This window comes from Larus michahellis, chromosome 6 (assembly GCF_964199755.1).
Source record: "Larus michahellis chromosome 6, bLarMic1.1, whole genome shotgun sequence".
In the NCBI taxonomy this organism is placed as follows: Eukaryota; Metazoa; Chordata; class Aves; order Charadriiformes; family Laridae; genus Larus; species Larus michahellis.
This window is the reverse complement of record NC_133901.1, coordinates 37,904,759-37,918,645: the sequence shown is the minus strand read 5'-3', so window position 1 is coordinate 37,918,645 and position 13,887 is coordinate 37,904,759. Positions and strand designations below refer to the sequence as shown.

General features: G+C 37.6%; 1 protein-coding gene across 5 annotated transcripts in view; it reads right to left on the bottom strand.

Annotated features, from left to right (window-relative positions):
* The window catches only part of CTNNA3 (catenin alpha 3), a 542,113-nt gene that overhangs the window by 498,222 nt on the left and 30,004 nt on the right, over positions 1-13,887 (bottom strand). For all 5 annotated transcript variants that reach the window (XM_074592075.1, XM_074592077.1, XM_074592076.1 and 2 more), the window contains one exon: positions 6,950-7,116. In XM_074592075.1, the coding sequence (XP_074448176.1) occupies positions 6,950-7,116 (167 nt within the window). The remainder of the gene's footprint in view (positions 1-6,949; positions 7,117-13,887) is intronic.

Sequence of the window (13,887 nt, the reverse complement as noted above, 5' to 3'; positions counted from 1 at the left end):
CATCCTCTATGGACTCCCAAGGAAATAGCTTCTGCACTAGACAAGTTGGAGCTTGTTTGGTCTGAGGTTTTGGTTCAAGTCAATATCTAATTTGGATCTGAAGCATCCTAGTCTAGGACTTGGTATAGGCCACATTTCTGATGAGCACAAGAATACCTTAGGCGGACAAAATTATCTCCAAGTTTAATGGGATTCCCTTGACAAGCCTGGAAACCTCAATATGAGCCATGAAAATTAATGGCCTGTGAGCTAAATGTCCAGGCCACAAAAATATAAGATCATAGAAATGCATAAATTACTTCATTGCTTACAATTCAGAGATGTGGGAGGAGACATCATTAAATATGAAGTACAAAGTCTTATTGCTGGTAATAATCTTTCAATCTCCATATAAACAGAAAGATATATGGGAGGCAGCAGATACTGCTTCTTCAGTTTCTGAATGATGCTATTTGACAAACCACATGCCTTTAATCTCATTTGCCTGGGAGTCTAGCTAAGTCCTAAGGGTGACATAATCAAATGTCCTTTTGCACATTCTTTACTTGGTCTCCTCTGTACTTGGTTCCAATTTAGAGCCAATGCTGCAAAAGCCAGTCTGTTAATAAAGAATAAAGAGAAATGGCTCTTTTCTGGTTTGTCTAGAGCTCCAGAAATGAAAGAGTATTTGTCTTTCAGAATATCAACATTATCATTCTTCCACTGTGCAGGGCAGCAAAATAGCACTGAACTATTCTATCCATTTGTGAAATATTTCTCTTAATTTTCATATGGATTAGTAAAAGTTGAATTTAGGACAAGAAGCAAATTTTATTCCCATTCTGACATAAGGAACCCATTCATTAAAAACCAGCTTCCTATTTTAATAACATACTGCTTCTTTAAAAGACACTAAACGTACTATTTTAAATCACCAGGAGATATGGTTGAAAAACAAAAAACAAAACACATTCAAAACCTCTCTTAAATTCCAATTACTGAACACGTACACTTATGAGAAAATAGTTGCTCTCCCAATATTTTGCTGTAATGGAATGGGCAACGTGCCTCTTCAGGAAGGTTTATGGAGAGTAGGTCACATAGCTTTTTCCGCTCAGAAAATATCAGATGATTTTGCTCTCATTTTAAGAAGGTCTGAAGACATGCATTTTGATGATAAAGCAGATACTATTTTGCATGCATTTCCTCATTTTCGCCTCCCAGAGCAAGAGTAAGTTATAAAATAAATTTCTTTAGATCAGGATGATCTGTCCATGCTTGAGATACAAATAACTGTTGATCAGACAAGCCACTCTGCATTACACTGAATTCATTACTATATTACCAATAAATAATCTGTCAAGAGAAACTGATTTTCCAAGGTTATTTTACCAACATAGAATTTGCCTTCCAAGATTAGTGCTCATAGAAGGAAATTTCAGGGCATCACTTCCATATTATTCTCTTATAAGCATTGCACTTCACTAAGTTGCTGTAGAAACAAAACACAGTAATAACTACTCGGAAGGAAACAATTTAGCAATGCTCTTTTTTTCCTGATAGGTTCAAAGAGAATCTACTGCAATGGAGTCCTAGTCACTAATTGGAGCATGCAGGTATTTACAAAGTCTAAATAATAATTTAAAATAGGTGCCTGCTTTTCTAATATCCCACCTTCCAACTTTCCCAAAACAATTTTCAAACTCGTCACCAGACATAATACAGACTTCTCAAACTCAGTTGTACTTCTGGCAACTTCATGCATTCCATGTTAACCTATGCTACAAACCACCTTTGTATCATAGATCTCCCCAAGCTTTATGCTTACAACTTCATTTGGAAATCATCTCAGAACTTTACAATTATTTATTGTTCTGAAAAATTAGTATATAAATATCTTTCATACTATGCATGTTAAACCAAATCAGAAAAATTCCATCTTACTTAAAGAAAGCCTTATCCATTCAAAATAAGCCCTACTTCTTTCACTCTCCCTCCCCTTATACCTGGGTTGTGCAAACACATTGTATAAAGCTTAGAACCAAGTGAGTCCAGATAAATTTGCTTTCATCACTATTTTCTCCTGGTCTGTGTAACTTGACAGGTTGCTGCTTATATTCTGTCTCATCATCTCAGGGATACAGATACCAGTGGAATCTGAGGCAGCTTTAAGCTATTCCCAGCTATAGGAATCTTTTCCTTAACTCTTTTTCTTAATTCATAATAAAAAGAAATTATATCTTCCCTTCCCAGGTTTGTCTACCCACCTCTACATGCACGGTTTTCAAGAGATGTCAAAACTCACTCCTCCCCAGGCCGGAGTTCTAAGAAGGCAACCTATTGCTTTCTCTCTTCTCTCTCTTTTTTTTTTTTTTTTTTTTTTTTTTTTTTTGCTAGAGTGTGGTAGATAGGCATGATTTTCCTTTGTTATTGTTACCCATGACTCTACTAAAAAAGTAGAGTGGAAGGCTGTGTATTTATCTGCCTTGCCACCACTAAGGGTGAGGGTCTGCTCCCACTGTACTCTAAATCCTGCAGACGTTCTGGAAGAAATGGAAATGATCCTCATATCCACCAAGCATGCTTTGCTCATGGAGAACCTTCTACGATACTAGGTAGGACAGGACACAGTGAAAGACAGCAGACAGGGTGCCTGCAGTAGCAGAAAAAAAAAATTCTACCAAGAACTAGAAATTCGTGAGGAAACTGATCCACACCTAGAGTCTTAGATGTGACATTAAAGAAAAGTTTTCAATATACACAAAGATGACACTGAAGAGTCTACTGCAGGCTCAAATCTCCTGAGAGATATTGAACTAGAACTAAGACTGAAGGGAAGGCTCTACACTGCAAAGAAGCAAGGACTGTATTTGTTTTCAAACCTTTTAATTTAAGTGTGTTTTTAACCCAGCAGATGTGTTTCCCTCTGGGATACAGATACACTATATTCCATTTGGTTTTCTTGTGCTTTGGTAAAACAGGTTCAGGAGCCTTCAGGCTTGCTCACTTCAAAGAAATTCTGCAACAGTAGTGCCTGAAGCTGCCCAATTAGGGTCCCTTCAAAGCCATGTTTCTGACTGGCAAGAAAAGGATAATACTCTTATTTTTCCTTTTTTTCTTTTTTTTTTTTTTTTTTTTTTCCTCCAGTGATTCCCATGCTAAGACCAAAACCAGGTATTACATAAACAGAACTGCAGTGACTGGGGAGTCCGTTCCTTAGCAACAGTTTGTTAGAAGAGAGCCATTAAGACTCCTGGCCCTGTACCCTCATGGTAGCCTACATTCTTTTTTTGCCCTTTTTCCATTTTATAATGTTTTACTGCATGATACCACACTACCAATACTGTCAGATGGTAGTGCAGGGAGCAAGTCAAATTCTAGTTTAAGCAGAGTTATGCGAGTTGAACCAAATACCTAAATCTGAAACGTAGGTAAGCCTGACATGACTTATCTCTCTTCCTTTATGTAACCATACTGTTTTTCTCCTGCTCAAAGACATTTTTAATGCTGATGAATACTCTGCAGGGAAGGGAGGAACAGACAGCACTATGCCCACAGGGCCCAGGTTCACAAGTTGCTTCTTATCTGTAGCCGTTCTCATTTTTTTTCCCGGCAAGAGTTTTAAATAACTCTAAGCAAGCATTTTATAAAGATCACGCTGTCTATGGCGTTCATGAAAAATATGAAGACTTAAACAGTAAATCTACAAGCATGACAAGAAGGGAAAAAAGGCAGATAAAACATGTTGGCTCAGCATGATCTGAAATAGATTAGAGAAAGACAGACTGCCAATGCGCTTTGAATGAAACTCTCAGAACTTGTTACCTTCTTGCTGTTCTCCTCTGATCAATAAATTCAAGCAATTCCATTAGTCTGTTAATTCACTTAAATAATATCGAGCATTACTAACCAGAATGAATGAGGCTGGTAATACAGCTCTGAATCAAACAGTGCAATGTCCTTTATTGACTACATTTTTCACAACTCAATTTTATGATTAGAGATTTCAAACTCTAAAATAAGTATGGAAACTCAGATATGGACAGCTATTTATTTAAACTCTTCCCTGCTTTAAAAAAATTCACTTGTTTAAAGAAGCAAAATCTTTTTTATCAGTGTGAGGTACTTTATTTTCTCAGTCAACTCTAAAATGAGCTTGCTGTTTGCACCGCGCCATCACACTCTTATAAGGTTGTAAATTCCACAAATGGCTAGAAGTGTACTATGTCAGAACATGATCAGTCACTGAGAAGTTGTACTGGCTTCTAAAATGCATTATTTGGTACACGCTTTGCTGGATGAAGATCCTATAAAATCCATAAAACAATCAAAATTATCTCTGTTTTATTAGTGAAATTTCAAAAAGCTAACCTCATGTTCACAAAGGTACGTTTTTGGACATTTGGAACGAAATTCCTGCCAAGCTTATCAAATTCTTCCAAATAGACTGACCTGTTATTTCTAGTTTAAAAGTTGCATTTCAGTATCTTTTGTGACAGAAATATTCGTTATTTTCAGCATTATTCCCTGTTTTATATAAAGATTTTATTATGTAGAAGTCAAAAACAGTCTGAAGTTTAAAATGAACAGTAAACAATTTATAAACTATATAAACTGGAAGGAGGTAGCTGAGGTTCATCTTTTTTCCTAGACATACTTAGAATGGCAGATGTGACAGGTAACTCTAGACAAAGCTTTATATGACAGCTAGTCACATTGTCGTTGCTTCCTTTTTTTTTTTTTCTATTTTTATTCACAGATTATAGAGGAAATTAAAGTTTAATGATCCAGGCTGCTTTCTGTCAGTAGAATTAAGTGTGGTTTCAAATGTTTTGAACGTCAGTGTTGGCATTAACCAGCTTTACTAAATGAGCAAGACTAAAAACTTTCAGTACTCTTTGATAAATGGGCTTGAAAAATAGTAGGTACCTAAATAGATGACTCCCCATGAAATACTTGCATATTGAATAAGATCTGATTAATACTCTATAGAGTTCTTTGATGATGCTGGACCACTTTCTTTCATTTTATACATATAAACAAAAAAACTTCTTCCTTGGTTAGAATTTTCATGTCATTTATCCTACTCTTACTTCTCTTTTTTTAATTTTTTAAAATTGATTTTGGCTCAGTCCTTTAAATTTCTTCATTTTATTCTATAACAATTATAGAGCTCAGAGTTATGGAAATAAAGAGCAATGAAATTTCTCATCTCTTAAATGATTAAGAACAGCTGTAACATCCATGTCTTTGTGAAGAGGAGGATAATATGGTAGAAGTATAAAAATTTTAGAACAAGTTCAAAGAAAAACTGCTAATGAAATTTAAAGACAGTTGATTTTCAAATCATATGACCATGCAAACATTGAGAATATTAAAGACGATACAGCAAAGACAAGGTCTACTTTTTACGCAGCATCTACTGTGTGAATACAATGTCATTTTGTTGGAGCAAGTCCATAATGAAGAAAATCTGAATTCCTAAGGGAGTTTTAAAGTATAATAATTAAAGTTAAGGATTTTGAAAAGAGTCAAGTTGAGACTCATTAAAATATTTAATTGCATTTAAATCTGGCTCAGTTAGGCATGACCAAAAGTTGTAATAAATTGGAGGATGTTCAGTGGCATACGTTGAAATTACTCTATCTTCTATTTCCTAATTAGATGTCAACATAAAAAGACATCATTACAGCTAATACCTCTGTTGGCAAGTTCAACAGTCATGGCAGAGACTAAATAAATACAGAAGACGTACCACCTTCCTTTAAGGACTAGTGTGAGTCTTTTTACACAGGCATTTTGGAGAGTGTTACGCCACATTAATTTATTCTAAGAATTAATTGAAGAATTCAGTTCTCACTCTTATTAAGAGAACTAAATTAAAGTACGGAAGAATAAAACTTAATTTCACTCTTTGCAGTTTTTCCTGAATGATACTTTGCATTCTTTTATGTTTTTCAGTTATTGTTAGTTTTCGTTTTCAAAAGGAGATCATGAAGTGAATTATATGGTTACTTAGAAATACTGAAACTCTATGAAAGAAAACTACCCAATTTTAATTAAAATCACACTTCAAAAAAGGAAGGAAGCCTGCTCACATGGGACGCTATGGCTGACATTAAAGGAAATTGAGTTTATGTAGACAGAAAAGTATTTTGAAGTTGAACAACAGAAGCGTGGACATTTTGCCTAATTCAGCAATAGTGGCACAACCACTGATTAGTTTTACACAGGAATAGAAGAATGATGCCTTCTGTATAAAGAGAGACAGGTGGGGAAAAAAGATGACCCAAAACATAGCACTATTATGATACACACTTCCGAAATACATTATTCCCTTGAGTGGAAAAACATTAAGTGGCTTTTAGAGAATATTTTCTACTGCACGATTTTTGAAGCTTTGTCAACATTAGGATTTTCTAGTTTTCTGTCTGCAGCGTACAAATACATAGCTGGAGCTGAGGAGTTGCCGGAGGCCCCTCTCACAGATCTTTTCTCTCATTTTAGCTGATCTCTCTCGCTAACTGACTTGAACACAGAGATAGACCCTTACCTACTCAGGTCTTTCCCTCTGTAAATATCCACATAAAATTCCACCTTGAAGATTCTCTACAAATAAATTATTCCCTACTACTGACAGAAACATCAAGAAGGTTTCACGCACAAAAAGCCATAAAAGTACAACAGTTCAAGTTAGAAAATAGGAAATAAGAAATAAAAAGAAGTTAAAATATAATTGTATGGATAACCATCTGCTTTCCCCAGATCAAATATGTTGAGTTAGAAGACCTTTTTTTTTTTGGTACATTCTACAAATCTCATCTAGAATCTACACTTATACCAATTGCCAAGGTGTTACGTGCATGGGATCCGCAATTCCCAAGTACAAAAAGAATGTTCAATGCAGAAAGAATCATCGGCAGACACTTTTTGACTAAAAGGAATCTGAGTGAAGTCAAATTCTACTCACCACAGTTAAATGTTCCAGTAAGTATGCCACATCAACCATGTCTGCCAGAATTAGAAGCCTTGTAACAGCTGTAAGCAGAGATCGTGCTGCTTGGACAACAGCCTGCCTCTTAGGCAAATAGCAGGGATCACTGGTAAATGCCTCTGCTGATACCTTTAAGGCTTGACCTGTAAAATGAAGACATAAATTCTCTTAGGCTATATATCACAACACCTAGGGAAGAAAAATAGTTAAAACTTGATCAGTTATTTGGCAAGTCACAAGTATTGCCAATAAATTTGGCATCTCTTTGTTGCCCGAATGCTTTGAAGTGAAGGTCAATTAACTACAGATCATGCAAAATGTTCTGCATTTTGAATTATTTTCCCTTTCTGTTCTTCTGAATCATTTAATTCTAAAATAATTCCTTTGGCAATCACACCATTACTCTTAACTGTACACAATGAGGCCAGGGGCGCTATGTTAAACTTTTCTAGTCACTGCTTTTAATATTACAAGGTACTTTGCTGTCCTTGCTATTAAATAATTCTTGGTCACAGAAAGGAATCAAATATTGCTCTTTTCATTATAAATATAAGTTAATGGAATGAAAATTTCATACACTGGACCATCTGACTTGGACATAAAATATGCGAAATCTCTGCAATGGAGCTAGTAACTGTGCCAGTAGACAACAATACACTGGTCTCCAACATGAAGTTTTGCAAATGAAATTTAACAAGAACAATGACAAACACCCAAGTTTACTTTCAGCAGTCTGTCGCCTAGACTTACTCTAAGAAAAAAAAAAAATGCCATTACACTCATTTCTAAAAGCATTTAAAAGTCTATTAGCACCTGGGGAGCTTTGCTAGTGATGGCACAACCTTGAGAGAACTCATTCTACACAGAACAGCACTAGAAAATTCTTGTCACATAAGCACAGACTGCTAAAATAAATGTTTGACCCTCTGTATCAGCTTGGAAACCAAAGATGGATCAAAAGTCACAAAAATTATTACTTTCAGCTGTGCTAAAATTAGGAAACATCATTAGTAAATGTAGCTATTTAAAGGACTACATATTCATGAAGCCAGCCCTTTGTTGACAACTACCTTAAGCATGTCCTGGATTTCAGATGCAACAGTAAAGAAAAATATGGCATTTAGAAAATTTTATATTGCTCCAGAGTTAAATCCTTTGTTTATTATGCAATATTCTTTCTACCTCTATCTAAATTACCTAAGTCTTTGTATAAGAATAGGGTACATTTCTCCAGGCAGTCGTTTTATCACAGAGCTTTTCTACATAGAGAGTGAAAGAACATGAAATTTTAATTTCATTTTGTTCTACAAATTCTGACCGAAAGTAAGGAGAATATTGCTTGATGAAATAAAATTCACAGTAGCCTTAGCCCTGTACAGCTTCACTCAACGGCAAGAAGTCTGGACATATCTCATGCAGGAATGCTACTGGCATGTCTACTTCAGAGTATCTGGTAGTAAAGTCAAAGCTAAAGTCATGCAAAGAGTTTTGCCACCTGAACCAAGTATGTGCTTTTTTATAAGCTTTGGAGTACTTAAATCAAAAATTAGGCAACAGGGTTTGTAGAAAATACATACAATCAGTAATTAATGTATATTCATAGCAATACATACAAACATAAGGGATTTCCTGTAGTTACACAGATACAGACTTTTTATGTGCTCCCTCAATTACAATTGAATGAGAACTATTCAAGTGCACCAGAGTTTGCCAGACTGGGTCTACATGTGACTTCATGTCATGGTTAAAGCCCAGACAACAACTAGGACCGTGCAGCTGTTCACTCCCTCTGCCCCAGCAAGATAGGGAGAAGAGGGAGAAAAAGGAGGAGAAAAAAAACCAAAACAAAACCAACAAACATTCGTGGGTTGAGATAAAGGTAGTTTAATAGAAGAGTAACAGAAGAGAAAATAAATTATAATAATAATGGTAAAAGAATATAAAAAAAAAAAAAAAGTGATGCAATGCAATTGCTCTCACCACCTGATGATGAATAGCCCAGCCTGTCACAAGCAGCGATTGCAGATTCCCATCCCCTGGCCAACCCCCATTCATATACTGAGCATGAGACCTACGGTATAGAATATTCCTTTGGCCAGCTTGTCCTGTCCATGCTCCCTTTCTGCTTCTATGAGAAGCTGAAAAAGTCCTTGACTTAATATAAGCCCTACTTAGCAACAACTAAACCAGTATGTGTTATCAACATTATTCTCATACTTAATCCAAAACACAGCAGCTACTAGGACGAAAATTAACTCTATCCCAGCTGGAGTCAGGACACCTCATTTCTCAAGATTCAGACAAAAAACAAGTTTTACTGCTCTTACTAGAAACTGCATTTGAGACAAATATTGAGCAAAGGCTACAGAAACAAACCTACCAACTACTACAGAGTCCCCATACTACCAGCACCTGAGATAGTACTGGACTGATTCTCAGAACACTGAATACTTCCAACATGCTGAAAATTCTCAGTTTTCTAGGAGCACCCATCTTTAATAGTGCTCTCTGATTTTCTCTGGGATTTGTTAAAGTTTTTGTGCAAATCATGTATCTTGAGTACATGCTTAGCAAACACCATAAATAAAAATCACACTAATTTCAGCTCGAGTTCTAGCTACCTGCTACATCACAAAACAGTGAAAGGAAAAAATATGAAATTCTTGTGCTCAGAACAGCAAATTAGACCTTTACTCTGGTTGTTGGTGAGATAATGCACCATAGCTGAGCACATCACAACAAATAGAACCACAGGAAACAAAAATTAAATATTAATCAGAATGACCGATTTTTAAGGTGTTTTTTTTTTATTTGCCCATCTGCAATGGACAGAAACACCTCTCCAGATGAGTACTATTTTCAGTACTAGAAGTTTCAAAGCACTGATTTGAGCCCAGTAATCCGTGGTAGGGAGAAGTAAAGAGACAATAAATCCTGCTTATGTGCATACATATCTTTAGATGTATTTTTGAAGGTGACTACTACAAACGTTAATAAATTAATAGTAATTTGGGAAGTTTTAGTAGGAATTTAAGATACTAAGTCTGGAGATTCATTGTGCCTTAATAAGGACATTGGAAATACAGTGCATACACGCTGTCATAAAACTAAAATCCTTGCCCTTTTATTTCTCTTATGACTTCAAATAGAAAGAAAGTTTTCTGTATTTCTGAGAAGCAATGTAAATGAATAATAAAAACTGTCTCCATTTTATTTGCATAGTATTTAACTACCATCTGTTTGTCCTGCCAATTATTGGTCTGGAATATCTTAAATTTGACATGTTATGTTTCAGGCTGTGAAAGTTCAAGTTAACATCCGATGTTTTTTATGTATTTGGAATGTGTACACTGAAGTATTAATTCAGACCATTGTAACTGTCAGATTCTGGAACACATCTGCACAAAACCAGGAAGCTGGTACATGCAATGTCTTAATAAGACAAGAAAGCATGAAACAATGAAAATTTTTTCCGCAATTAAGATGTGTGAGTGTAGAGCTATCCACCTTGGTCCCATGGGATTCATTTTAACTAACATTGACTAAAGCATCAGGGAGATGCGGTTTCCCAGGACAAGAAAATTAACATCATCACTGCTTGACTGGCCACCTGGTAACTTTTGAACTTTCTAACCAACTTCAATAAAATTTTTACATACAGGAAGATATTCAAAGTTAGCTGACTACTTTTCCATTAAAACAGAAATCAGGAAAGGGAACAAGTTAAAGCCCTCACTGGTAGCAAGGTGTGGCTGGCAGTAAAAGCTCACCTACTACTAAGCTTCAAAGAATCTAGGAAAGTGTTGAGATGTAAATTTGAAGGAAGACAGACTCTCCTTGTTCCACTATTTATGGAACGACTCCTTTTGTTTTTTAGACATAGAGAACATCTGAAGTATTTACGAGGAGAGGAAGAAAACAGCACACAGTATTCTACTACCCATTATTTATTGGCATTTACTTACAAGGTAAGCAAACAGACCAGATTCACTATTATTTTTGCAGTGTCTTGTGCCATCCGAGCACAGGCAAAAGAGCTATTAACTTATTTTAACTCAGCACTGTAAACCAGATTTGCAAATAGGTTTATATCCCAAGATAAATGTGGTCTGTTAACCTCACGTACTTCCTAGGATAAAAGGAGACGTAGCAAGTCAACTCAGTGACCTTTGGGGAACTTAAAACTTCTAAGGCACAGAATCTGCTGCAGTTCAGAAGAACTTCTGGTGAAAACTATTTAAGTCTGGAGAAAATGAAAGTAAATTAATGAAGGGAAGGCAATAAGAAAATAAAATAGAACTCGTTACTTGGAAAGGAAAATTCGGAGGGAAGTGGCAGGGGAGAGTGAGAGAATCAGCCAACCAGAGGAAGACTATGTGGAATCCTCCGTCCTGTGGTTCAGCTCTCTGTGATCCAAGGCCTAGTTTGGTGTAGTGCAACCACAGTATGACCCTAGCTGAGAAAATTTTTGGTAAGGTGCAAGAAAGTATGTTAGCTAACATCACACAAGATAAGTAAAAACACAAAAGTTGCTGAGATAGTAGTAATTAGCAGTCAAAGAATCCAAGAAGAAAAAAATACTGACATGAAAAGTTATAAACCTTAGGCAAAAGACCCATCAACTTGCAAGATAACAACTCTGCAAAACTGAGCCACAGTTCCAAAGGAGCAACAGAGGCCAACGTTTTCACACATGACTGACAACTGGCCAGCATTACTGGGGGCAATAAATACATTAACAATTTGCTCAGTCACTCATTAGTCTTAGCTGTCTACTGTATGCATTACCCAATAACCAACTACCTTTTATTTTTTAAGTTCTGTATATCCTGCTAGGGGAGTCTCTGTGCACAGTAAAAGTGGTCTAAACAAAACTGACAAGGAAAGCAGATTTGACAGGAATTGGTTGATTAGAAAGGAGTGAAGGTACTGAGTTGTGAGAAGCCTGGACAGGAGTGAATGGTGAGCCTATGAGTTAGGAACTGAATGGATCAGGAGAGAAGTAAGAGAACGCTTAGCTGAGCAGAAGAGACAGTGCTATTACCAGGAGTATTTAATAAGAGTTGGGAAGAAAAAAGATAATCCTCTGACAGCACAGAGGCTCCTCAGAAACTTCTAAGGTAATGTTTCCACCTACCCATAAACACAAGGCTGAACTGCATGTTCACAGGCCCCACATGGGATTATATGCCCAGATCGCTGCTATTGTGCATTCCAGAAGAGAATGGCCATATGTATTTGGGTGTCCTTCAAGCACCTGGGTACACTTCAAAACCTCAAATAGTCCTAAAATCTGAAAATAGCACCATTTCAGCACTGATATCTTCTGGGTACTTGAGCTACAAAGATGATTAAGGGACTAAAGCACCTCTCATATGAGCAAAGGCCGAGAGAGCTGGGACTGTTCAGCCTAGAGAAGAGAAAGCTCAGAGGGATCTTATCAGTATATATAAATACCTGAAGGGAGTGTGCAAAGAAGATGGAGCCAGACTGTTCTCAGTGGTGCCCAGTGACAGGACAAGAGGCACAAACCGACACAGAGGAGGTTCCATATAAACATCAGAAAACGTTTTTTCATTATGAGAGTGATTTAGCAATGGCACAGGCTGACCCGGAAGGTTATGGTGTCTCCATCCTTGGAGATACTCAAAAGCTGACTGAACATGGGCAGACTGCTGGCACTGCCTGAGCCAGGGGGTTGAACCAGATGACCTCCAGAGGTACCTTCAAACCTCAACCATTCTGTGATACTGTGAGTGAGTGTGTGAGCGAAGACAAGACAGAAGGGTCTGAATATGACCAACCCCTTAGAAACGAGTTGGACGTAAGCTGGGATGGCCAGATGAACAAGTATAATATCATGACCTTAAAACAGGGCCATGAGATGCAGCCTAGGCAGACAGGAGCTATGAGTAGTACAAGTAGCAGAAAATGATAGCTCCAACAACAACATAATGTTAGAACTTTCTTAAAATGCAGTAGACGGCATGACAGTTTGATGCAATTTCATCCATTTTATTGTAATTCCCCTCGAGTCTTATTCTTCCTTAATTACATTTGTCACAAACAATGAAACGTGAAAGACAGTGCCCTTTTAGCGGCACAAATAGGGAATCACAGAATCATAGAATGGTTTGCCTTGGAAGGGACCTTAAAGATCATCTAGTTCCAAGCCCCCTGCCATGGGCAGGGACACCTCCCACTAGACTAGGCTGCTCTAAGTCCCATCCAACCTGGCCTTGAACACTTCCAGGGATGGGGCATCCACAGCGTCTCTGGGCAACCTGTGCCAGTGTCTCATCACCCTCACAGTAAAGGATTTCTTCCTAATATCTAATCTAAATTTCCCCCCTTTCAGTTTAAAACCATTACCCCTTGTCCTATTGCTACACTCCCTCATAAAGACTCCCTCCCCATCTCTCCTGTAGGCCCCCTTTAGGTACTGAAAAGCTGCTACAAAGTCTCCCCAGAGCCCTCTCCAGGCTGAACAACCCCAACTCTCTCAGCCTGGCCTCATAGCAGAGGTGCTCCAGCCCTCTGATCATCCTCACGGCGCTCCTCTGGACCCGTTCCAACAGGTCCATGTCCTTCTTATGTTGGAGACTCCAAAGCTGGACACAGTACTCCAGGTGGGGTCTCACGAAAGTGGAGTAGAGGTGTAGAATCACCTCCCTCGACTCGCCGGCCAGGCTTCTTTTGATGCAGCCCAGGATACAGTTGGCATTCTGGGCTGTGCGCACACATTGCTGGCTCATGTTGAGCTTCTCATCCACCAACACCCCCAAGTCCTTCTCCTCAGGGCTGCTCTCAAGCCATTATCTGCCCAGCCTGTATTTGTGTTTGGATTGCCATGACCCAGGTGCAGGACCTTGCACTTGACCTGGTTGAACTTCATGAGGTTTGCACAGGCCAAC